Source organism: Arachis hypogaea, chromosome 19 (assembly GCF_003086295.3).
Source record: "Arachis hypogaea cultivar Tifrunner chromosome 19, arahy.Tifrunner.gnm2.J5K5, whole genome shotgun sequence".
Taxonomy (NCBI): Eukaryota; Viridiplantae; Streptophyta; class Magnoliopsida; order Fabales; family Fabaceae; genus Arachis; species Arachis hypogaea.
This window is the reverse complement of record NC_092054.1, coordinates 53,076,849-53,103,872: the sequence shown is the minus strand read 5'-3', so window position 1 is coordinate 53,103,872 and position 27,024 is coordinate 53,076,849. Positions and strand designations below refer to the sequence as shown.

The following is a 27,024-nucleotide window of genomic DNA, read 5'->3' as shown; positions in this document are numbered from 1 at the left end:
GGATAAAATGATAATTTTATTTGTCATATATATATAATTGTTCTTTAGATAAATCCAGTTATTGCTTTAATGTTTGACTGAGATAATAAAATTAAAATTTCAAGATTAAATTAAAATTATTATCGAACAAGAAAATAATTTTATACTAAAATCATATTTATTTCATAACATCAAATATTGATTTAGGTTAATGACCAAATCAGAGATAACAAGAAAGAAATGCATAGCATAATAATCAGATAGTAGCTTCATATATAAATAAGTCGTAAGACACCCGATATCGATATTATTATATATTTGGTTACATATGTATATAATTGATAGGTTGGTATTAGGTTGTTGTCGCCTCATCAATGTCTCCATATCCTTTACCGCCATGTATCATGTTGGAAGTCTTTGTTGGAAAAATATGAGTAAACTTTTCATTAACTTCTGAAGGCTCCATCATAAATAATTTACGATTTCTCGTCATTCTTCTACTTTTAGGATTCTCTGATTCAGCAATTTTATTTGTTCCAATAATTAGAGGATTTAAGTTAAAAAATCTTACGATAACAATACACAATAAAAGTTTTGAACTTGCTTGATGCTTTAAGAAGCAATAAAATACATATGTAGCTTTTCGTTTCCTAAAATTCCATTATCAACCACTTATTAAGTCAATATATGACTAGAATATAAGACATTGGCTTTTCTAATAATAATAATGAATTTTTCATTAGTTTTGAAAAATATATAATTAAAATGATTTTCACAAATAATAGTTTAAACAAGTTATAGACTTTTATAACGTTGTAAAATTGGCTAAAATTTATGCTAATATATGATAAGAGAGTCTTCTTATTATTAAAAATATATATATATATAAGGAATCAAATTTTAGTTAGCCAACATGAGTTAATTTTTTATCTTTAATTTTTTTTTTTTTTGAGAATTTTAAGATTTAAAATTTGAGATTAAAGATTTATGATTTAGAGTATATAATTTAAGAGAAACAAAATAATTTTAAACACATTGATTAAAATTGGCTGAAAAAAATTCATTTCCTAACATTACTCATCAATTTTGAAATAAATTAGACCACTTATGTAAAAAATTTAAGGTACTAAGAGAAGATAGACATTAAAAGAGGGGAAAAAAAATCCTCACCAGTATCTCCGAAGTATGATGGATATTGATTGGCACGATGGTAACTAGTCGAAGTAGCAGTATAAAGAGGGCTTGCTTCATCAGTTTTTGGTGCCACAAACATAGAACTTGAAAATGGCCAAGGAAAATTTATTCTACCACCCGGAAAACTAATATCTATCATTGTTTTGTCAAGTTGATAGTCACTGGGAGTATAGCCAACCAAACGAGTAGTATAGTGACCCTTTTTAGCGTTAGGTACCAAAGAAGGATTAGCTTCTTGAAAGTAGTAACTGGGAAGATGATAGCCACTTGTTGAACCTTCTAACTCATAAGGCCATGCATTGTTATTTTGTGCTGGAATTCTCTCCTCTGGTGAATAGAGAAAAAATGTAAGTTATAATTGCAATCATTCTTTTAAAATTGAAAATTAAATTAAAAGTAATTATCTAAATTAGTCTCTAAAATTTTTAATATTAGACGTTTTAGTATTTTAGGTTTTAAAATATACAAAATAATCCTTAAAATTTACTTATGCTAGACAAAATAGTTCCCTTTTAATTTAATTCGTTTAATTAAAATGACTGTTCAAAATTTTTAAAGTTTTTTAGAGATTAATTTAAAATTTTTAAATGATTCAAAAATTATTTTATATTTTACTATTCTAATCAATTTGAGAGAGATTATATTGGCTAATGAAGATAAATGTTGAAGACTATCTGAATATTTTAAAATTTGAAACTAATTTATAGATAATTACTCTAAAACTCACTACAAAAGTTAAAGAAAAAAAATAAAAAAGGAAAAGTATAGGTAGACAATAAAAATATTAAATAATATGAACAATAGATATATCGGATGTTCATTTTACTAGGTATACGGATAGTTATTTTAATATTAAGATTAGATGGGTAATTTAGAGGTATATGTAATGTATTTTTATTTAATTGGTGGTTGCTTATGTTGTTCAAAATAGTCATTGTTTACCTAACACTCTCTAATTTAAAAAAAAAAAAGATGACTCACCATTATTTGGTATTTCATGAGTTAAGACGTGTGTTGATAAGAGAAAAGTATAAAGAAGAGCAAATGAAAAGTATAACATTGAATTCTTCATGATAGGAGAAAGGAGAAGATAGCCAGTAAGAATGTGGAATCCATTGAAGTAAATAGTCTCATATATATGGGTTGAAAATCCACAATAATAATAACCAACATAAACACTCTACAAAAAATAAAAAGATGTCGTATTTTGAAGATGTTTAGCCACTTGGCTTTTACAAAAAGCCAAATGATCAAAGAATCATATACTATAGAAAATAGTATTATTATTTCAACATCATTTGAGTTGTATGTATTCCTAAAACTGTCTTTTGTTGCGTGTTATGAACTTTATGTATTACTTCGATGATACTAGAGCCAAGCCTTTTTATTGTTTTGATTTAATTTTATTATCAAAGTTAATTTCTCATGTATTGTTTTCTTATTTTGACTAGACTTAAATTCTAGGATATTGATATATCTTGGTCAGAAATTAATGACCATTTCTTAATTTTGTCCAAATTTTCGGTGGGAAGTGTAAGAATTCAGATTTTTAAAAATTAAATAATAAATTTTTTATATTTAACAATTTTTATATTAATTAGATAATTTTCGTATTCAAAATTTAAAATTTTAGTAATTAAAAAATATAAAAATTTAATACGTTTAATTTTAAATATTTAGATTTTTGACATTATTTTATGAATAAAAAAATCAATTTGATTATCTTCAATTTTTATTGAATTAGTATTTATTTGAAATAATTTATAAGTTGATAATTAAATAGTATTTTAAAGATAATTATTTTGTATTTAATTTAATTTTAAATTTATACTCTATCTCTTAATTTTTATTAATATCCTTAAATTTTACTATTATCCTAATTTCATATACAAATCATAATTCCCAAACTTACCTTAACCAAAACCCTAACACACTCTCCTCAATCCAGCCGCCGCACTCTCACTCATTTCACACTCACTCCTCTTCACACACACACAAACAGAAAGGAAAGAAAAGAAAAGAATAGGGAAGGAGAGATGCGCTGCGAGGGAGAAGAAGATCGGAGAGGGAGAGACGACGCCAGCTAGGGGGATGCCGCCGTTGCCAAGCCATCGTCGCGCTCCACTGCTGCTACTAGGCCGTCACCGTTGCTGTCACGAGGAGGAGAGAGAGGAGCATGAGAGAGAGCGCGACGTGGAGAGAGAGAAATGTGTGATGGAGAAGAAGACGGTTTCGTCGTCGATGCTACTGCCGTCACCATCAAGGTTTGTCGTCACTACCGCTGCTAGGGTTTGTTATGGGAAGCGTCGTCGTCATCGTAGTGGGTTGCAGCTGCCACCAAGGAGCTCGCGTGGGAGAGAGTAGACGCCGCTACTATTGCCATGCTCATCGGGGAGTTGCATGGTGTCGTTTGGATCGCTGATCTACTGCCGCCGTCACTATGGACTACGCCCGTGCCTCTAGCTGCCAGACAATGGCATTGACATCGACAGAAGTCGCGACTGAACTCGTTGTTACAACATTCTTTGGTTCTTCTCTGAGTACAGTAAGTTTTCTTATTTCAAAACCTTCGTCGTTAGCGTTCTGTTATAGTTTGTTGAGGATTTTATGACGTTAATGTCTCAGAGTATAGTTACCATGACTGCATGTGGCGCTCGATGTTTGCTGTTGCCGCAGAAGCGGTCAAAAGTCTTGCCACTGCTGCCGATGGAGCAGTCAAAAGTGTTGCCACTGCTGTGGGATGGGAGAAAAAGCGGTTTTGACGTGTTTTATAGCTTTCGAATTTTGACTATTCGAGTTAAGGGCTTTTTCTTAAACTCATTTACTTTTAAGAATTGTTACAAGTCAATATTAATGCGAAAAATATATTTTTTGATTTCGTAAGTCTTGTGGATTGAATTGAGTTATCTTGAATATAATTTCTTGTTTGGTTGGTTTATTAATCGATTGAAGATGTTTATTTGGTTGTTGCTGAAGTGGTTGCCTGATAATACTATATTGATCGTGAAATGAAATGTGATGAGTAATTGATAAAAGGAGTTAGGTTTTCTCGTTGGTTTAAAGTTGTTATGATTATGGTTGGATTGTGGCTATTTCTGATTATTGAATTGGCATTGTGGTAGGTAATGAAAGCTTGATTTGAAAATTTGATTTGTTTGTTTTATTGAGAAATGATTTAGTTTTGAACCCATTGTAAAGGATTGAGAAATGATTTGATATTGAAAATGATTTGATATTGAAGATAATTTGATATTTGGAATGGTTTGACATTCAAAAATGGTTGAGAAGGGTTTGAGAAATTGTTTGGATGGGATCTTTGAAAGGTAGAAAAAGTTCGAGTTTTAAAGGAGATGCTGCCAAAATTTTTATTAGAAGTTGGAAGTTTTATTTTGGTTAATTTGATTAAAGAACTATTTTATTTGATTTTGATTTTTACTAAAGAAAAGAGTATGTATTCATACCCTGGTCCAAATAACAAAGCCAGACCCAAATCGAGTTAAAAGGCCCAATCCAGCAGATTGGCCTCTACCGCTCGTCCGACCTCATTTAAGAGGTCGAGTTCGACGTAAGCAGGCACTTAACACTTATCTAAGTGAATAATTGCCCCCGTAAATCTCTCTTCCACTTCTAGAAGAGAGATCTCAACAACCCTAAGATAAAGGGACGGTTATCCACCATCAACAGTGGAACTACTCTAACGGTGGTTATTGGCTCATCCCTTATAAGTACATTGACACTCTTAGGTATACTTAAGTTCCAATATTCTAAACCTGCTCAACCCCTTGCTGACTTAGGCATTGGAGTATCTTGCAGGTACCACGTCCCACCTATTCAAGCATACAAACAACTCGGAAGGTGGCTCACAAACGTGAACCAGTCAGAGACCACCTCTTTTCAATGTTTGGGCCACACATTTCAAGCCCAATCCATTCGCTTGGGGATGCTCAACCGAAGTGAATTGGTGTTTGATTTTCATGCTAGCTACCAAGTCCCTTAATGTAGAATCAGTAAATTGTGTGCCATTATCTGTGGTGATAGAGTGGGAAATCCCGAACCGGGTGATTATGTTCTTCTAGAGGAACTTCTGACTTTTCTGTGCTGTTATAGTGGCCAGTGGCTCTGCTTCTATCCACTTGGTGAAGTAATCTACTCCAAGCCCACAAAGAAGAACTCGAACTACTCCCAGAAGAATGAGAACATGCCCGGATAAGAGAAGCAGTGTTAAAACAAAGGATGGCAACAAGGTACAACCAAAGAGTCATTCGAAGAAGTTTCACCTCGGACGACCTAGTTATCATCTGTAATAACATCGGAGTGAACAAGTCGGGAGAAGGGAAACTCTCTACAAACTGGAAGGGACCTACAAGATATTTGAGGTCTTGGGAAAGGGTTATTATAAAGTGTCCGACCTAGGAGGCTCCAAGCTCCCAAGGTCATGGCACGCTTGCAATATGAAGAGATATTACAGCTAGAAGTGAACCTCGCTCCCCGATGTACTCTTTATCCCGACTTCATGGTTTTTTTTTCCAAAAAGGGTTTTCCTGGAGGGGGTTTTAACGAGGCATCAAAGCGAGGGCTAGGGGCATGAAATTTATTCCCTCAATAGCATAAGCATCCTTGTAAAGTCACATTTCATTAGTAATAATATCTCTCCCTTTATTATCTTTTTCTTTAGAATTTTCATTCACCATTACTAAGATACGCACCGACTTAAGCTCAAAAAAGCGCAAAAATCCATTGCCCGACCTAGATGGTCGACAAGCTAAAGCGACGAGGTACAGGTCGGTGTAAAGAGGTTATAAAAGACGACCATAACAGCTCGGAAATAAGATAGATAACGACTTAGCCCGAGCAGACGTAATGCATTGCAAGAATAACCTAAGTTATGGAAATGATTCAATAAACAAAGAAAAATTGAACGTATGAGAACTAATGGAAAACAAAGAGATAGGAAATCCCTTTAACGGATCAATGGTAAGGATTTTTCCATAAAGGCCTTGCCAAGACAAAAGATTACTTAGCAAAAAGTTTTCTTACAGTTTTATTGGATAGTAACGAAATTATCTAACTTAGATAAAAAAGGTCCATTTGATAAAAAGCTCTCTTAAAAGCTTTGCAAACCTGAAGTTTAAAACAGCAAAGGGATTTTCACAAAAAACCTTCAAACCTAAAAATCCTTTAAAAGTTTCATCAAACAGCTTAAAAGAGATGTCATCACATGAATAAAAAGTAGCTACTTTGTTAAAAGTTCTATCCAAAAGGGATCAGAAAACAAAAATTGTTGTTTAAGATCCTATTAAAAAGGATCAAATGACAGAAGCCATCCACAAAATAAAAAAAGATACATAAAGTGTTCATAAAATGGACCCACAAGCTGGGCCTTAAAGGGCAGATTCAAATAGGACCAATGAGAGGATTATCATCTAGAGGGGAAGTCGGGTCTGCCACAGAGGTCGGAGCAGCATCAGGTGGGGCAGAAGAACTCGGCAGTAACTCCTCGGATGCAGTGACTTCATCAGGAGGAGATTCAATTACACGTTGCCCCCCGTCTTCAACTCAGAGTCTGTTTCAGGACGAGGAGAAAAAACTATCTCTCCATTGATAACAACCTTATCAGGATGAAGGGGTGACAGGTCCAAGTCGGGAGCAATGACTCCGACCTGTTGTTTCAACACCTTGAACACCTCTTCAGTACCCTCAACAATGGAGTCCTCCAAGTCTTGATAACCCTTCCAAAGTTGTTCCACATCTCTTTTCAAATCAATATTGGCCGAAAAAATCCCGACGTAGTTCTGCTCAGCCTTCTCCTTCAAGCCCTCAGCCATTGCACAGGAGCCCATTAACTGCTTCTCTTTTTCCCAACATTGGAAGAGTTCTTCCTTCAGCTGAGCATTCTCCTCCTGCAGCCTCTTCTCATCTTCTTGATACATGGCCAATTGCCCCTGGAGATTCTCCAAAGAATGCTGGGTCGCACTCAAAGGGTTCTTTTCCAATATATCAAGAAGAGAGGTACAGACTCCGGCAGTCCGAATTTCTCGGATTAAAATTTGAAGATGATTGCGGATAGCAGCATCATCCATAGCAATTTGACTATGTGGAAGGATGTACTTCCTAGAAAATTTCACTCCGTCAAAATTGGTGTCCCCGACGTTGGAGGCACCGGCTTCCGAGATCTTGCATTTTTTCTTTTCAGGTTCCGAGGAAGAAAGAACTGGGGGGGATAAGGGCAGGAGGAGGAAGAGGAGGAGTAGGAATTGGATTTACTAAAATTGGCTGAGAAGAAGAAATCCCCAAACCCGAGCTTTGAGAAGGCGGAGTGGCAGAGGTTCCGACCTCTTGTGCAGTAGCTCGGGCACGAGCATTCCTCTTGGCTTCCTGCACCTTTTGGTAAGCTTTCGACCCGCTTTTCATTTTTCTGTAAAGGGAAGTAAAAATGATTAGTACACAAGTCGGAAGTAAGAAAAGTTGCCTACAAAATCAAAAATAAAAACTACCTAGTTCAGCCCTGACATAACTCGGAGATCTAAGAAGAAATTTTATGGTGTCCCAGTTTGGAGCCCATCTCCAAGCCTCTCGAAAAAACTCTACCACAGTCTCTTCTACCTCGTCCAAATCTACCAGGCTATATTTCTCTACAGGGGAAGTTTTGACCCAGTATAGAGGAAATCGGGACTCATCATTTTCATTTAGAAAAAGGGATGACGACCTTCAGCGGCTTGGACTTCAAAGTAGAAATTTTCAATGTCATGAAAATACTCATCAAAAATGGAAAAAACTTTTCGGCCTTGTATAGCTCGGAAGGAAACCCACTGTTGCTTATTTTTAGCACTAAACAGCTTAGTTAAGTGAAAAAGATAGAAAAGGGTCTTTAAAGATTGGAAAATCAAGTGCATGGCTGACAAGCTGGTAAATTTTGAGGAAACCCCAAGAATTGGGATGAAGTTGGGAAGGAGCTACCCCACAATGGGATAACACCTCCATTTCAAAATCAGAGAATGGAAGGGTAACCCCTGACACTGCAAGCGCCAAGGGTGTATTGGTAAAGATTCTCTTCAAGAAAACCGCGTTGTAAGTATAGCTCTACCAACAACAATCCTTGGGGGTCAAATTTAGAAGAGGGATTTGGTTGTCACAAGTTCAACCCCAATAGAAATAACCGAAGTATTCAAACCTCGGGTCGTCTCACAAGGAATGGGAAATCATGTGCTTCGACATTGGTTAGAAATCCGGGGTTGTGAGTTATAAGCATGAAAATAAATGGGAATCTTAACAAACAAGTAATCTTAAAATGCAACAATTAATTCAATCAACTAAGCAAAACATAAGCACTTTCAATGAATAAACAACATTCCACTTAATTCTATTGTAACCCAAACAAGAAACTACAACTAAAGCAATTGGTTGAGAAAGTTGATTTCAAGTATGAATAATAAAGGTAACTCTTGGCTAGGCTCGGGAATTGGGATCACCATCCTTGTCTAACAACTATGCCTTGACAATTATAAGGAACCAAGCTCATTAAGTCTACTCTCAAAGTCTTAAGTACGTAATATCTACCCCTAGACTTGAAGTACATCAAATGGCCCTGATCACATCAACCCATAAGTCCCAACCTACCTACTAATTAGATTAGTAGTGGGTTGGCGTCAATGAGTATCAAATTGACCACCTAGGGCTCCCAAACCATCAAATCCATTAGACCCAATGACTCAAGTTTACCCAATTCCCTTGACCTAGGCCAAGAGTGAAAAAGACTACTCCATAATCAAAGTAAACAATTCATCAAACACTTGGTAAGCACTACCAAAAGGCATGTTCAAAATAGCAATTAAATTGAATTCTACAAATACCCACTAACAATTATCAACATACAATCATCCAAACTACTAGACTAAGCATAGAAATCATCAATATAACATCAACAAGTCAAGATTAATAACATTCATGAAATGGGTATAAAATGATAATTGACAAGAATTCATAAACTATCACAAGATATAAGCAAAATTGTAACAAGAAATTCAAACTGAACAATTAAAACTAGTAATTAACAAGATCCAAGTCGCAAATCAACAAGGGAAGATCAAATTAAAACTAGATCTAGAGAGGAACAAGGGTTTCTCCTTCTAGAATAACCAAAGAACCAAAAACTAGCTAAAAATTATGTCCTAGTGTAAAATGAGTGATCTCTCCCTTTCCCCTTGCATCGTTGGGTCTTTTTTCCATGCAGAAACAGCTCGAAATTAGGCCTAATGAGCCTCAGAAATCGCCAGGCACGATTTCCTTTAATGAGGTCACGTGTAGCCTTCCACGTGTGCGCGCCATGCGTGCGCGCGCGCTGATTGCTCTTGCGATCTACGCGTGTGCGCCAAGTGCGCGTGCGCGTCGATAAGAATCTCCTGATTTGCGCAGATGCATCCATCCTTGCGCGCCGCTTCCAGCCCATCTCATCCACGCGTGTGCGTGGAGTGCGCGAGCGCGCTGATGCTGCTTTCTCAAGATCTCAATTCTTCATGTTCCTCCATTTTGTACATGCTTTCTCCCTCTCTTCTAAGTCATTCCTACCCTATAATTCCTGAAATTACTCAACAAATACATGACGGCATCGAATGACAATAGAAGAGGATTAAAATATGGCAATTTTAAGGTAAAATGAGCATGTTTTACATCATAGAGCAATATTGGGAAGTGAACACAAAACCATACATTTCTTGCGAATAAGTATGAGAAATATTGATGAAATCCCTCAAAATAAGCACAGGATAAACCACAAAATCGGGGTTTATCAAATCTCCTCACACTTAAACCAAGCATGTCCTCATGCTTAAAATAAAAAAGATCAAGGATCATGGTGAGAAAGGGTTTATGAAATGCAAACTACCTAAGTGGATGCATGCAACTAATGTAAAATCATCTATATACTTGGTCAAGACACTGCAAGAAAATAAGCTTTTTGCCACGCTTTTAAAACGTGCCGAAAAGGGCAAAAAAACGTACCGATAGCTTTTCGCCACGCTTTTTGAGCTATCGGCACGCTTTTAAAAGGGTCAGATCTGCGAGCGTGCCGATAGCTCTATCACCACGCTTTTTTCGATCTACTGGCACGCTTTGTTTTTTGCCACGCTTTGATCTATTGGCACGCTTAAAAGCGTGGCAGTATGTATAACACTGTAGCCACGCTTTTAAATCGTGCCTAAAAGTAAACATACAACCACGTTTTTAAAGCGTACCTAAAAGTAGACATACAGGCACGCTTTTAAAACGTGCCAAAAAAATAAATATACAGCCACGCTTTTAAAACGTGCCAAAAAAATAGATATACAGCCACGCTTTTAAAGCGTGCCAAAATATGAAAACTTATCGTTACACTTTCAAAGCGTGGCCTAATCCTATTCAAATAAAAAAAAAAGAAAAAATAGAAAATAAATAAAAATATTAATAAGTTAATCTTTAAAATAAAATAAAATACTAAAAAATTAATCTTCCATTGATTTATATGAATTATGTACATAATAAGATATGAATGAAACAATTAAGAAAAAATATATTCAACTTCCAAAATAAACATTTAAAAGAATTAACAACTTTATACTAAAAAAAAATATAATCTAACTCCTAAACAACATCCAGCCTTTTCAGCAATCTTTGACGCTGACACCAGGGCTAAGGAACTTCGCACTTGGCAAGAATCTGAAGAGAGAAAAGCAAGTATGTGAACTGAATTGAAAGCCAAAGTAACCAGTGACTTAATGCACGTTGATCAGCACTTCAACATATAGATAAATGCAAAAATCAATTGAAGTTATATATACTTACAGCAACAACAAAATCTCTAGCGGCAACAGCAAGAATATCAGCACAAAAACACAACACCAGGGCACAAGCTCTCTACTTGGGATTTTATGGTATCTATGACTTCAAAACCTCTAATAGAATTAGTATTAGGACCTGCTGTCATTTCTCCAATAAAAGTTGATGTATCATCTAATAGCACTGATGCATCACATCCCCAAAACAAGAAATTATTAACAAAGAACTAAAATTAATTATTTCCTAAAACTAAGATTGAAATATTGTACGTATGGAATTCATTTATTTGCTACCTAAGAAATATAAGCTTCACTGTCAAGTTCTTCTTAAGTAAATTTAACATGGTTTTAAACTAGACTTGGTTTTAGTTTGTTATTAAGCAATTGAATCAAATGTTTGTTAGTGGAAATTAAAAGTCCTCTGCCTTTTGTCAGTTTATTATTTGATTACATAATAAGCTACTAATAACAGACATTTCAGTTTACTGTCTTGAGAAGCTCCAAATGCTGTGCCATTTGTCATTGTTTAACCGAATCAAGAAAACACAAAACCCAAACTCGTTTAGAGAAATCAATGTATCTAACTGCAAACAAATGGAAGGAATAAGTAATAAACTAAACTAGTATTAGAGAAATCAATCATGCAAGACATGAAAATTAACACCTACCATCATGTTTCTAAAGGACAGTTTAGAAAGCGACTTTCACCTCGAAGTTGGCGTCTCTGGACTTGGCGGCCTTCTTTTCTCAGCAGCAATGGCAAGAGTAGATCAGCACTTTAATATATAGATAAATGCATAAATCGAACAACATAAGATGCACAACACAAAGTAATAGCAAAAGCAAATCTTATTCTATATTAATCAATACTTCAGCAGAAGAACAAAAGTACAATCTTAATTACACGTAGCAGATTCACAAGAATCAATATATTTAAGAGGAAATCACAGGAATGTTCAGCAATCTTTATGGAATATCCAACGTGCAGGTGGGAAAAAAACATATCAATATATTTAAGAGTTTTCCCCTTGAATAACAATAAGATCAAGTAGAAAGGGTTCTGGTAATAACAATAAGATCAAGTAACTACAAGATAACATGAACGTCATTAATTGTGACATACCTTGAATACCATATCAAAGTGTTGCTGCTGCCCAACATCTGTGACATATATAATCCATTCAGCCTTCTCTTCATTCGGCTACTGATTTAGTACACTTTAGAAAAACAGCAAGCAGTAACAAATTTAGAAAAATCATATAAAATCCATATTTGGTTGGATTCTCCTAAATTTTGGTTTGGTTGAACTAGACTTACACATCTTTCACCTAGTTCAAATCCCAGAGCATTTTCACTTCTCTAGAAAAAGTTATGCCTCTCAAAATATGGTTTTGTTTTAAGAAAAGGGAGCTGTCACAGCAGTGAACATCCCTGCTTCCAGAAGGCACAACTTTCTCTACAAAATTTGAATTGTCCTAAAATTTGGACATAAAATACTAGACATCCTAATATTTTACCTCTTTTTGGTTTCACCTCCAAAGAGTTTCAGAGTATTGAGATATGTGATTTTGAAGTTGCTGTTCCAAAATTCAGACAGCATTCTTTCTGCAGAAAATGACCATTTTCTAAAAATCATATCTCCCAAACCACACATAGGAAAATTCTGAAATTTTAGGAGAACAATCTAGACATCTCAAGATTTCATAGAAAAATAATTTTACTCATTTTGAGTGGCTAGATTGCTCCCAGTTTTGTTCACAAAGTGCTGCCCGAAACTGCACAATTCTGCAACATGTAACCTTGGGTTTTGAGAGGTCAAAAATTGATTCCTAGCTTTTCACTCACTCTAACCTTGCATTCTAACTTTATTTTACCTATTGTGACTTGTTAGAAAGATTAAATCAACTCCATGTGCTCAATAAGATCATCAACCAGCTCAAGGTTTTCAAAACTGAAATAACTTGTACTATATATATATATATATATATATATTCAATGGATCCTCATTCATTTTTCAGCAAATAAAATTTCAGCAATCTATTTAACTCTCACCAAGTAAGGAGGATCTGCCACTACTATTTTGAAGGAATGCTTCAACTCCAGCGGTAACTCCTCAGGCCTCAGGGTGATTGTTGTTATAAAATGTGTAATCACATCCGTACTGCTCAAAACGTTTGTCATACTCAAAAAGTTGTGCAGGAACATTAGAATCCATGTTCTGAAGATTCAAGAAAGGAAAATTTAAATATCTTACAAAGCAAAAATAGGAACTCAGAAATGGCATCAAACAAATTAAAACAACTCAACAAACCACATCAACATACATTTTATCATTATTACAACTGAGGCATTGCTCATTAATTTCTTCACTCAAAAGGGGTTTAAAGTTGTAACTATCATCTTCAATTCTTCACCAAGAGAATCAATCCTCTACACTACACTTACACTAATATTAATATTGAAGATAAAACAATGCAGAACTTGAAGCTTAACACATCGCATATTTCCAAACTATTTCCCGATGAAAGTAACTAATAATAATAAACATCTATATTCACCAAAAGTATTAAACATTTGATTAAAAACATTAGCCTTGCACTTTTATCACAAATCAGTAACATTTGAACCCAATTGAACATTGAGAAAAAAAAATTAACTGAAATTCCAAAATTCAAAATAAAAAAAGGATAACAAGAGGAATAATGAATTACCTTGAGATAAGCATATAGGTTAAGGCAAGCAATGCAGGCAATGGGAGAAATGACGCTGCCATTGCAGAGCTTGAGGACCTCTTCAGCTACGGTCACCCTTTCTGCAAATAACAAAGTAAAAACAATGAAATTCAAATTCCTCAACCAGAAAACATCAGAGAGGTTGAAAAGAGAGAAAAAAATCCCCTCACATCTTATAAAAGAGGACACTAGGCTCAACACCAGAACAAGATGGAATAAGCTGTTCATCGATAATAGTCATCATATAGTGCGGATATGAAATAACTCAGATTCAACTTTGTTCATATACTTTTTAGTCATATATGTAGCCACTATCAATACCTGAAGTTCAAAGAGAAACTACTTTTTATCCCTGCCATCAAGTGTGTGCGCTACACAAATCAGTTGCAAGTTGTAACACTCTTTTTAATAAAATCCTATGTTTAAATTTTAACGGAATTTGCACTTTATGTTTAATTTGCTACACTATATGTTTAATTTGCAGAACAATATAACATATTTTGGAGTTACCATTGGCAGGGTTGCTAACAGAATTGGAGGAGCTCAGTTTATATTGAATGGAATACTTTAAGTTCTACTGCAACCAGTTCAAATAGTTATGGCAATCCACTATTGTCATTCAGGCTATTGAAACAAAGTTACTCTGATACCATAAAACAAAATACAATTTCAAACACAAAGCAGTGAAAAATGTTAAGAAGGTAATAAACCTGAAATTCTCAGCGGTCCAAAATAGAGGAACAGAGAAACAGAGAATCAGAGGGAAGAAAGACTTACAATGAGGGTTTGCGAGAAAGAGCGCGCGCTGCGCTGAGGGAGTAGGAGGGCCAACGAGGGTTAGATAGAGTGAAGCAGAGGATGCTCCACGAAATAGCGAGGGTGAAGCAGAAGATGCTCCGCCAAACGGTGTCGTCGCAGCAGAGGGTTTTGCCCCAAACGGCGTCGTGGCAGATGAAGTTCCACCAAAAGACGGTGTGGAGAACAAGGAGGAGCCTGAACTCGCGGCACCGAAAATGGAAGAACCCGAACTCGAAGCTGCCGCAGTGGAAGCCAAAGAAGCAGATCCGAACAGAGACGGAGCTGGAGCAGGAGCCAAGCAGATGCGGTCGCGGACCCAAAACCAAAGGACAAATGACGGCGCACAGGCTGCGGAGGAGGAAGGTAGTAGTGGCGCCGCCGCTTCCTCCTGCGGTGGAGGATGAAGAAGCGAATGAAAAAGAGAATGGACGAGAAGAAGCAGCGGAGCTAGGGTTTGCGGTGGCAGTAGTGGACGAGAAGAGGGAAGAGGGTTGCGTTCATGGGTACTAGGGTTAGATGAAGGCGATGAACGGTCTCAGACGATGAAGGCATGAGGAAAGGCATGGCTGCGAAGAACGATGAACAATGAAGATGGAGGCGCGGGCAACGTAGGGTTTTCTTTGTTGGCTGGGTCTAAAACTAGTGTTCTGTTGTTTGAGGGTTAATTAAAATTGAAAACTAAGGGAAAAAAGGTTAAGTGTTGAAAAAAATTGGGTGGGAGGGAAACTAAATTTGTTGGGAGGGAAACTAAACTATGGGTACATTTTTTTGGGGGTGCCAAAATAAATAGAATATGGGCACGCTTTTTAAGTGTGCCGGTTTCTCTTTATGGGCACGCTTTTCAAGCGTGCCAAAAAAAAAAGGGTGGCCAAATTTTTAATAAGTGGCCACCCTCGTAAAAGCGTGCCAATTTCCTTCTATCGCCACGCTTTTCAAGCGTGGCAGTAAAAAAGCGTGGCCAAATTTCAAGTAAGTGGCCACCCTCGTAAAAGCGTGCCAATTTCTCTCTATGGCCACGCTTTTAAAGCGTGGCAAAAAAAAGCGTGGCCAAATCACAAATAAGTGGCCACCCTCGCAAAAGCGTGCCCATAGACCACTTTTGGGCACGCTTTTAAAGCGTGGCAAGAAAAAAGGGTGCCGACAGGCCTTTTTTCTTGTAGTGAGAGTAAATCTATCCTTCAAGAATACATGTGAGCATATAGGGTGAAAATAGTATGCACTTCATGAATCCTACCAAATTGAATATCACTAAAGAGTGCATATGACTTGCTGAACGAACGCTTGTGAAAGCCGAGAACAAGCATTGAGCATCGAACCCTCACCGGAAGTGTATCCGCTCTATTCGCTCAAGTGTCTAGGGTTCGTTCCTTGATCAACCTAGGATCCACTAGACATATAGAACAACCTATACAACTACAATACATTCCTAGCTACCCTTGAATTTTACCCTTTTTGCATACTCATGCATTCTTTTCAATTCACATCGATATGCGTTGTTTTTATTACTCTATCTTGGGGCGTCTTTGTTCCCTTTCATTATTTTTTTTTACATCCCCTTTTCTTGGGGTTCCTTTGTGAACCAAAGTGTCAATGCATACGGTGTAATCATTCAACACATGAGTATGTTCCCAAAATCTTAGAATTTTCAATTACACTACAATTACATACCTATATATCTACCCGAATTTCCCAAGTATACCCTCCTATTTGAATGATACACATCCTAACTTACCTAAGCCAATCAAGGATTCAAATTCAGGGACATTCATGGTTTTTCACTTAGGGTTGTTGATGTGCTCTATTTAAGAACAAAAGGGTTTATCAAAAGCTCAAAATTGGTTAGCAATGGTAGATATAAGGGTTAAGGCTATTTGGGAGAAGTGACTATTGAAATGATGGCCTCAATCATGTAGATGCATTCATACACAAAGCAATGGACATATAGAATCAGATAAAGCAAGGATCACACTCATAGAGAGAGAGATATGCACACAAGAATGGAAATAATGGTTAAAAGATGTAACCATGCAATAGGCTCAAAACTTTCATGCTTGTGTCCTTAGCTCAATTACTATGTTCCAAAATACATTCTTAAAGCAAGTTTACTGCAAAAATTTTCAGAATTTTTGGTAGGTCATCCAGAACAGAGTTTCTTGGAAAGAAAGTTATTGTTTTGACCAAGTAACGCTATAGAAACTAACTATCATGCAAAGAGTATTTACAAACAAGACTAACTACTCATGCAATATATAAAAAGAAAAATAAATCCATGGGTATTGAGGGGAAGAGAACGTTACCCATGGAGATCCGTCGGATGACCTTCCCACACTTTAGAAATTAGCACGGTCCTCCATGCTACGAATGATACGCAAGGGACGGTCGGGACCGGAGCCTTCACTATCCCCTTCATCAGAGCTCCCATCACTCGGGTCTGAGGTGGATGTGAATATTTCGGGTTCCTCCATGCTAGGGGTAACAAAACCCAGAAGCGTCTTGATGTAAGTATATCGGCGGTGGTTGCGCCGCTCATATCTATCAAGCTTCCGGTGAAGATCTTCTATCCTTTGATGTGTGGATCTCAGTGGTGGTGATGATGAGCTAGAAGGAAAAAGAAGTGGCGGGGCCATGTCGAGGCTTGGTTTGTTCATGGGAAGGTGTAGGTATTTCCCGCTTGGGACCACATCGCCCTTAGCCGGAACCATAATCTTCTTATCCTTGTCTTCCCAAGAAACACCCGCAGCAGCAACTAAGTCAGACACCAATGCTGGAAATGGCAAATTACCCCAGTCGTGAACTTGACTCATCGCTTGCTTGACAAGAGGCAGAATGTTCACTGGCTTCTCTGTGAGAACACACCAAACAAGCAAGGCAAGGTCCGCCGTGATGGACGACTTGTGGGTGCTAGGCAGCACATAGTGGGATAGGATTTGGGCCCAAGCTCTAGCTTCCACAGTGAGGAAGTGAGCATCAATGCTCTTGGGCCTCATCCAGAGTCGACCATGGATCCAAAATCCTTCTGGTTCAACAATGACTCGGAGAATCGAGTCCCAGTTGAATCCATACTTCTCACGCTAATGTAAGACTTCTTGGTAGCCATCCATGTCACTTGGCACTGGTAGGACATTAACCACATGCTGAATAGCCTCTTCTGAAACTGAGACTTGCTTCCAGCGCATGTACACCGATTGAAGAGAGGGAAGATGGTAGTTGGTATAAAGTTCTTCCACCCAAGAGAGGTTGATTTCTCTTGGTTTTCGCAAAAGAAACTCCCATCCTCGCTGTTCAATGCGGGGCAGAATATAAGGAGCAACCTTGTCCGGCGGAGCGAGTAGATGCTCAGGGTGATAGTTCCTTACTGCTATGGAGGGAAACATAAGTTCACAGAAGCAGTTAGGGAACCTTGAAGGATCTTTCGCTGGCTTGCCCTTGTCATTCTCATCAATAGGAGCGGGTGTCTTTCCTTTCTTCGATAGGGGTTTGGCTCCTTTTGAAGAACGCGCCTTAGAATTTGATTTTTGGGGTGCCCTCTTTGCGGCCGGTTTCCTTGGAGCTATCACCTTGCCTTTCTTGGTGGCCATCCTAAAAAGGGAGAGAAAGAAGGAAAACATTAAACCCAAGAATCGATTTCACAAAAGACATGCAAGTGAATTATAATGCACGTGGTAGATGTAAAAGCAAGGGTCATAACACTTGGCATGGGATGCAAGAGGGAGTAATGCATGCAATGGCATGAGAAGAGTAGTCTCAAGCATCCATAATAAAAAGCAAGTCATGTTCAATGATATCTAATTGGCAAGTATCAACTCTAAGCACACAAGTTAGACTCAATGCATTTAAGGAAAAGCAAGTGAATGAGGAAGGAGCACCAAATGGAGAAATATATGGCTAATTTGAGCCAAAATGGTATATGTGCATTTCCTCGAACACTTAGCGTGCAATAATCAAGCAATGAGCAATTATGAAATACTAAACCAATTCAAAGCCCAAAATGGAACATCAATCATCACATAGACATCACACAATGGTAAAAGAGTGACAAAAGATCTAGTAATGCAACTAAGCTCAAATTCAACATCCATGGAGAAATAAAGAAAAGAAAAGGAAAATAAGCAAACAAAAAGCAAGAAACATCGTCATGCAAGTAAAAGAGAGACTAAAGTAAAGCAATAAGAAGCAACTAACTAGAAAGATATAATGTAAGGGAAAATGGAAGTAAAGGAAAAGAAGAGACAAAACCTTGATGAGTATGAAGGAACAAAGTTGAACCTTCTTTTGTGAGGATGAGATGGAAAATAGGAGAAGTGTAGTGCTACCGGAAAGAGTGGTTGTCACCGGTGAGTGGCCGGAGACAATGGTGGTGGATTGTGGAAGAAGAAGAAGAGAAGGGAAATGATGGATTGAGAAGAGAAAGAAACTACAGAAGAGAAGGGGTTGAGAGAAAGGAAAACAGGGCAAGGCGCGAAGGCCTTAAATTGACTTGCGCAACCAGCGCGCGCGCGCAAGGTGCGCTGGCACGTCGGTGAGAGTGCTAGCAGATGGCGCGGGCACGTCAGTGGCGCGCGCGCGCAAGAGAGGTTGTGCCTCAGGCACAAAAGTGGCACAAAGTTAGCACAAGTCTCTGGTTTTTGTACCAGAGTGAGTCAGTAAGGTAGGCACGCGGGTGTGCACCCTGCGCGGACGCGTGGGTTTTGGCACAAGGTTGGCCCAATTGTGGCACAACTCTCTGGTTTTTGTACCAGAGAAGTCATATTCGCCATTGGCGCACGTGCGCACCGTGCGCTAGCGCGTCGATGGTTAAATTGCCAGAGTGCGCGCAGGCGGCATGTACGCGGACGCGTGAGTGCCTGGCGCGAGTTGGGCACGAAGTGGGCATAACTCTCGGGTGTTTGGCCCAAGAGTGGGGATTTGCTACCGGCGCGCGCGCACTGTGCACTGGCGCGTCGGTGCCCTTTTTCAAAGAACAAATTTTTGTTTTCTTTGCTTTTGCACACCCTATCTACAAGAACATTCTTCCTATCCAATAAAATCAGCAAAACTAACATTCCTATGCACTCAATCAATCATCAAAAGATTCTGAAATTCACAAGAAATTAAGAATACTAAGAAGATGGTATAAACAAGGAAGATCTTACCATGGTGGGGTGCCTCCCACCAAGCACTTTTCTTTAATGTCCTTAAGTTGGACGGTCCTTTTCTTAAGCTTCCTCTCTTCTTGGTGCATCCTCCAATATGTACACCTCTAGCTCTCTTGGAGGCTTGCAACCATGATACTTCTTCACTCTATGTCCATTCACCTTGAAAATCGCTTCACTTTTGGGATCAAACAATTCCACCACTCCGTAGGGCTTCATCTCCTTCACCTTGAAAGGTCCTTCCCATCTAGAGCGGAGCTTGCCAGGCATAAATCGGAGCCTTGAGTTGTAGAAGAGGACTTCATCTCCTTCTTGAAAGTCCTTCTTCCGAATGTGATGGTCATGGAATGCTTTAGTCTTTTCCTTGTAGATTCGGGCATTCTCATATGACTCATTCCTCAAGCATTCAAGCTCCTCTAATTATAGCTTCCTAGCTTCACCCGCCTTGGCTAGATCCATGTTGCACTGCTTTACCGCCCAATAGGCTCGATGCTCAATCTCCACTGGAAGGTGGCATGCCTTACCATAGACGATCTGGAAAGGGCTTATCCCTATCGGAGTCTTGTAGGCCGTTCTATATGCCCATAATGCATCTCCTAACCGGAGGCTCCAATCCTTTCTTTGTGGATTGACCACTTTTTCCAAGATTCTCTTAATTTCCCGGTTGGACACTTTCGCTTGCCCATTTGTTTGCGGATGGTAAGCAGTAGCAACCTTATGCGTCACTCCATAGTGCTTGAGCAATGCTTCTACCTTCCTGTTACAAAAGTGGGATCCTTGGTCGCTCACGATTGCTTGTGGTGACCCATAACGGCATACAATATGATTCCTTATGAAAGAAACAACGGTATTGGCGTCGTCAAGGCGGGTAGGCACGGCCTCTACCCACTTTGACACGTAGTCAACCGCTAACAGAATATACAGATACCCACTAGAGTTGGGAAACGGTCCCATAAAGTCAATGCCCTATTCATCAAATATCTCACAGAACAACATAGGTTACTGAGGCATTTCATCCCTTTGGGATGCGTTTCCTGACTTCTGACACTGATGGCAAGACACACATAACCGGTTAGCATCCTTGAATAAGGTTGGCCACCAGAATCCCCAATCCAACACTTTTTTAGCGATCCTTTGTGGGCCAAAGTGGCCACCACATTCGGACGAATGACAAGCTTCAAGGATCGGTTGGAATTCGGATTCCGGGACACATCTTCGAATTACTTGGTCCACGCCTCTCTTCCACAGGTGAGGGTCATCCCAAATATAGTATTTGGAATCACTCCTCAACTTCTCCCTTTGGTTTTTCGAAAAGTTGGGAGGGAAGATTCTTGCAACCAAGTAGTTCGCCATCGGGGCAAACCAAGGAAAGCTATCCGACACAGCATGCAAACTATCCAATGGGAATGAGTTATTGATCGGAAATGGATCAGTTTTTAAATTCTCAATGTGGCTTAAATGATCTGTAACCAGGTTTTGAGATCTACTCCGGACCCTAATCTCAATGTCAAATTCTTGCAAAAGCAAGATCCAACGTATGAGTCTAGGCTTTGACTCATTCTTTGTCAATAAGTACTTTAAATCTGCATGATCTGTGTATACCACTATCTTTGAACCTAGCAAATAAGATCTGAATTTATCTAAAGCATGAACAATGGCTAAGAGTTCTTTTTCGGTAGTGGTATAGTTGGATTGTGCTGTATCTAGTGTCTTAGAAGAGTAAGCAATGACATAAGGGAGTTTACCATCGCGCTGTGCAAGCGCGGCACCCACAGCATAGTTTGACGCATCGCACATTATCTCAAATGGCAACGTCCAGTTGAGGCCTCGCACGATCGGTGTCGTGGTGAGAACTCTCCTTAGCTCTTCAAAAGCTTTTACACATTCACTGTCAAACTCAAAATCCACATCTTTTTGGAGTAGGCGCGACAATGGCAAAGCGATCTTGCTGAAGTCCTTGATAAAGCGCCTATAAAATCCTGCATGTCCCAAAAATGAGTGGACCTCCCTCACGGATGAGGGGTGAGGTAAAGTAGTAATAACATCGACCTTGGCCGGGTCCACAGAAATGCCTTCATGAGAGACTACATGTCCTAACACTATGCCTTGTTGTACCATAAAGTGACATTTTTCAAAATTTAAGACAAGGTTGGTGTCAACACATCTAGCTAGGACCTTGGCCAAGCTCTCTAAACAACAATCGAATGAGATACCATAAATGCTGAAGTCGTCCATGAAAACTTCCAGGCAATTCTCCATTAGATCGGAGAAGACACTCGTCATGCACCGCTGAAAGGTAGCGGGTGCGTTACATAGTCCAATTGGCATCCTTTTATAGGCAAAGGTGCCAAACAGACAGGTAAACATGGTCTTCTTTTGATCTTCAGGAGCAATATGTATCTGAAAATAGCCAGTAAATCCATCAAGAAAACAGTAGTGAGATTTACCTGCCAAGCGGTCTAGCATCTGATCAATGAAGGGTAGGGGGTAATGGTCCTTCCATGTGGCGGCGTTCAATCTTCTGTAGTCAATACATACTGGCCACGCATTTTGTACCCTTTTAGTAACCATTTCACCGTCGTCCTTCTTGACCGTTGTGATGCCCGACTTCTTGGGAACAACTTGAACCGGGCTCACCCACTCACTGTCGGAAATTGGGTATATGATATCCGCATCCAGTAATCAAGTGACCTCTTTCTTCACTACATCAAGGATGGTTGGGTTGAGCCTCCTTTGCGGTTGCCTAACCGGCTTGGCTCCATCTTAGAGAAATATCCTATGCATGCACTTGCGGGGGTCAATTCCTATAATATCCGCTAGGCTCCATCCTATTGCTTTCTTGTACTTTCTTAGAACGTCTAGGAGCTTTCTTTCTTCTTCACTTGAGAGCTCACTAGCAATAATGACTGGAAACCCTTGGTTGTCCTCTAAGAAAGCATATTTCAAATGAGATGGAAGGGGCTTTAGTTCACTTTTTACCTCAAGATGATGTTCCTTTTCATCAGGCTCATGGGACTCATTCTTGATAATTTCTTCTTCTTGTTCATCCTCTTGGTCATCCTTCTCCTCAACAGTGGGGTAGCACGACTTGTCATGGTCTTCCTCTTTCACTTCCGCTACCACTTCATCAATTACATCGCATCAGAGCATAGAATGTTCTTCGGGAGAATGTTTCATGGCTTCCTCTAAATTAAACTTGATAGTCTTGTCTCCAACCCCAAAGGAATATACACCGGTGAAGGCATCTAGCTTGAATTTGGAGGTTTTGAGGAAGGGTCTACCAAGTAGAACGGAGGATGAGCTTCTATTTTCTATTGGAGGCATTTCAAGGATGTAGAAGTCGACCGAAAAGACCAAATCCTTAATTGCCACAAGTACATCTTCCGCTATTCCCATCACTGTGATCACACTTTTATCGGCTAAGGCAAACCTCGCCGCCGACTTCTTCAATGGAGCTAAATTCAACCGCACATAGATAGAAAGTGGCATGATGCTAACACAAGCTCCCAAGTCACACATACAATCATGAAAAGTGTATCCACCAATACAACAAGACACTAAGCATGGTCCCGGGTCACCACATTTTCTTGGAATAGGTTCCATCAAGGAAGAAATTGAACTACCCAGGGATAATGTCTCCAATTCTCCTATCCTATCCTTGTGTGTACATAAGTCCTTCAAAAATTTTGCATACTTTAGAATTTGTTGAATAGCATCAAGGAGCGGTATAGTTACCTCAACCTTTTTGAACACTTGAAGCATGTTCAAATCAAATTCCGGTATCTTCTTTGCTTTCTTCACCATGGAAGGGAATGGAATAGGAACGGACTCATCCACTATAGCTTTCCTTTTGGGTTTCTTGAGGTTTACTCCTTCTTCCTCATGCCTTTTGTCTACCACCTCTTCTTCATGTGGAGCTTCGACAACTACCTCTTTCTCATGAACATCCTCCATGCCCCTTGGAGGTATCTCCTTTAATGTAGTCCCCGACCTTAGAGTGATGGCGTTGAGACCGCCCTTTGGGTTTGGTTGGGGTTGGGATGGAAGGTTAGAAGAACTTGAGGGTTGGTTGATGTTGTTATTGGGGTTTGGTGGTTGGTTTGACATGTTTATCTTTGAAAGCAAGTTGGTGAGGTTAGCCAATTGAGTACTCAAGGCATCAAATTGAGCCTTGTTGCTCTCATCTCGTTTTTCCATAGCGGCTCTAAGCTCTTCAACTTGATTGTTGGAAGATGGAGGAGTTGGGTTTTGATTTTGTTGTCTATGGTGTGGTGCTTGGTACTTGGTGTAGTTGTTTTAGTTTTGGTTGGAGTGGCCTTGGTTGGCTTGGTAGTTGGTGTTGTTGTGGTGATATTGGGATGAATATTGGTTGTTGTTGTGATGAGAAGGAGAGTTGTTCCATCTTTGGTTTTGATTGCTTCCTTCTACATTATCTCTCCACCCTTGATGTTGACTACCACCTTGATGGTAATTGTTTTGACCTTGAGAAGGGTAGGGTGGACGGTTGTTGTAATTCACATTGGCTACCACAAGAGCATGTTCCTCTTGAATTTGATGGCATTGGTCGGTGTAATGTGTGGTGCTAGAGCACAAACCACAAATTCTAGGAGGGCCTTCAAGTTGAGCAACTGGAGGTAGGGCTTGGACGGCTTTGTTGGAGTAGTATTCCTTTTGATCCCTTTGAATTTGTGTAAGGATGGTGGTCATATCCCCAAGTGCCTTGGTTAAGCTTGATTCGGAAGGGGATGGTTCTACCACACCCTTGAGGGGATTACTCCTCACTCTTGTGTGTTGTGTAGATTCGGCAACATTCTTTATCAAATCCCAAGCTTCTTCCTCCGTCTTGTTTTTCGAAAGGGAGCCACCACTAGAAGCGGTGAGCAATCTTCTATCCTCCGTACAAAGACCTCCGGTAAAGTAGCTAATGAGTAAGTTAGTGGTCATTCCGTGGTGTAGACATGACTCTAATAACCTCTTGAACCGAGACCACTACTCGTACAAACTCTCTTGGTCTCTTTGCATTATGCCCGAAATCTCTTTCCGGATGTAGTCGGTCTTCTCTGATGGAAAGAATTTATCAAGAAACTCTCTTCTCAAGAAATCCCAATTAGTCACAATCTCATCCGGTAGCGAATAGAACCATGTTTTTGCTTGCGCTTCAAGAGAGAATGGGAAGGCAAAAACCATGATAGCTACCTCATCCGCTCCATGCCTTCGAGCCGTAGAACAAGCAACTTGAAAATCCTTCAAATGTCGGATGGGGTCTTGACCCGGCAACCCATGATACTTAGGAAGTAGATTTATCAAGCTACCCTTCAACTCAAAGTTCGGATCAAGGTTAGGATACCTTGCTTGCAACGGTTGAAGTATGATATCCGGAGCTCCTTGCTCATGCAAAGTGATCCGGCGTGGCTCCGCCATGTGTGGCTCACCTGTAGGATGCAAAGATGTATTAGTAGTGCCAACAGAAGAATAGGAAGTAACAGACTCTAAGTCACTCTCGGTAACGTCTAGTGATTCGGTGTTTTCCTCAAGAGAGGCCGAAGTACTAGGTGTATAGTCCAACCGCCGCCTAGCTTGCCGAGTGTGTAATAAAGTCCTTTCGATCTCGGGATCAAAATTGGCTAAGCTAGAATTCGGTTGAGACCGAGTCATCAAACTTGAAAGTCATAGCATAAATGTAAAGGAAATCTAAACTATGGCTAAGTAAGTAAAAGAGTAAACTATCTACAATATTCACATAACCAATATCAAGGCATATGTTGCAACCATTCCCCGGCAACGGCACCAAAAATTTGACACTGCAAGCGCCAAGGGTGTATTGGTAAAGATTCTCTTCAAGAAAACCGCGTTGTAAGTATAGCTCTACCAACAACAATCCTCGGGGGTCAAATTTAGAAGAGGAATTTGGTTGTCACAAGTTCAACCCCAATAGAAATAACCGAAGTATTCAAACCTCGGGTCGTCTCACAAGGAATGGGCAATCATGTGCTTCGACATTGGTTAGAAATCCGGGGTTGTGAGTTATAAGCATGAAAATAAATGGGAATCTTAACAAACAAGTAATCTTAAAATGAAACAATTAATTCAATCAACTAAGCAAAACATAAGCACTTTCAATGAATAAACAACATTCCACTTAATTCTATTGTAACCCAAACAAGAAACTACAACTAAAGCAATTGGTTGAGAAAGTTGATTTCAAGTATGAATAATAAAGGTAACTCTTGGCTAGGCTCGGGAATTGGGATCACCATCCTTGTCTAACAACTATGCCTTGACAATTATAAGGAACCAAGCTCATTAAGTCTACTCTCAAAGTCTTAAGTACGTGATATCTACCCCTAGACTTGAAGTACGTCAAATGGCCCTGATCACATTAACCCAAAAGTCCCAACCTACCTACTAATTAGATTAGTAGTGGGTTGACATCAATGAGTATCAAATTGACCACCTAGGGCTCCCAAACCATCAGATCCATTAGACCCAATGACTCAAGTTTACCCAATTCCCTTGACCTAGGCCAAGAGAGAAAAAGACTACTCCATAATCAAAGTAAACAATTCATCAAACACTTGGTAAGCACTAACAAAAGGCATGTTCAAAATAGCAATTAAATTGAATTCTACAAATATCCACTAACAATTATCAACATACAATCATCCAAACTACTAGACTAAGCATAGAAATCATCAATATAACATCAACAAGTCAAGATTCATAACATTCATGAAATGGGTATAAAATGATAATTGACAAGAATTCATAAACTATCACAAGATATAAGCAAAATTGTAACAAGAAATTCAAACTGAACAATTAAAACTAGTAATTAACAAGATCCAAGTCGCAAATTAACAAGGGAAGATCAAATTAAAACTAGATCTAGAGAGGAACAAGGGTTTCTCCCTCTAGAATAACCAAAGAACCAAAAACTAGCTAAAAATTATGTCCTAGTGTAAAATGAGTGATCTCTTCCTTTCTCCTTGCATCCTTGGGTCTTTTTTCCATGCAGAAACAGCTTGAAATTGGGCCTAATGAGCCTCAGAAATCACCAGGCACGATTTCCTTTAATGAGGTCACGTGCAGCCTTCCATGCGTGCGCGCCATGCGTGCTCGCGCGTCGATTGCTCTTGCGATTTACGCATGCGCGCACGTCGATAAGAATCTCCTAATTCGCGCGGATGCGTCCATCCTTGCGTGCCGCTTCCAGCCCATCCCATCCACGCGTGCGCGTGGAGTGCGCGAGCTCGCCGATGCTGCTTTCCCAATATCTCAATTCTTCATGTTCCTCCCTTTTGTACATGCTTTCTCCCTCTCTTCTAAGTCATTCTTACCCTATAATTCTTGAAATTACTCAACAAATACATCACGGCATTG

At 39.1% G+C, this 27,024-nt stretch overlaps 1 protein-coding gene and 1 long non-coding RNA gene across 3 annotated transcripts; both read right to left on the bottom strand.

Annotated features, from left to right (window-relative positions):
* Window positions 1–220: 220 nt before the first annotated feature.
* LOC112775105 (uncharacterized) lies at window positions 221–2,313 on the bottom strand. Its single transcript, XM_025818574.2, has 3 exons — window positions 2,155–2,313; window positions 1,150–1,500; window positions 221–492 (listed from the first exon to the last, which is right to left on the bottom strand). The coding sequence occupies exons 1-3, from the start codon at window positions 2,243–2,245 to the stop codon at window positions 332–334; spliced, it is 603 nt and encodes a 200-aa protein (XP_025674359.1). The 5' UTR covers window positions 2,246–2,313; the 3' UTR covers window positions 221–331.
* Window positions 2,314–10,639: 8,326 nt separating this feature from the next.
* Window positions 10,640–15,228, bottom strand: LOC112779849 (uncharacterized). Of its 2 annotated transcripts, XR_011877809.1 has the most exons (7): window positions 14,492–15,228; window positions 13,694–13,794; window positions 13,035–13,200; window positions 12,500–12,587; window positions 12,106–12,199; window positions 10,990–11,723; window positions 10,640–10,863 (listed from the first exon to the last, which is right to left on the bottom strand). It is a non-coding gene; the product is annotated as an uncharacterized lncRNA (long non-coding RNA). The 2 variants fall into 2 exon arrangements; XR_003190893.2 differs by lacking the exon at window positions 12,500–12,587.
* Between the last annotated feature and the right edge of the window lie 11,796 nt (window positions 15,229–27,024).

What these genes read in the sequence shown, in the direction of transcription:
- LOC112775105 (XM_025818574.2), bottom strand. Translation starts at nt 2,245, where the DNA reads ATGAAGAATTCAATGTTATACTTTTCATTTGCTCTTCTTTATACTTTT. An exon ending in TCATGAAATACCAAATAATG is followed by an intron (nt 1,501 to 2,154) that starts GTGAGTCATCTT and finishes TCTATTCACCAG; the next exon opens with AGGAGAGAATTCCAGCACAA. An exon ending in ATCATACTTCGGAGATACTG is followed by an intron (nt 493 to 1,149) that starts GTGAGGATTTTT and finishes TTGCTGAATCAG; the next exon opens with AGAATCCTAAAAGTAGAAGA.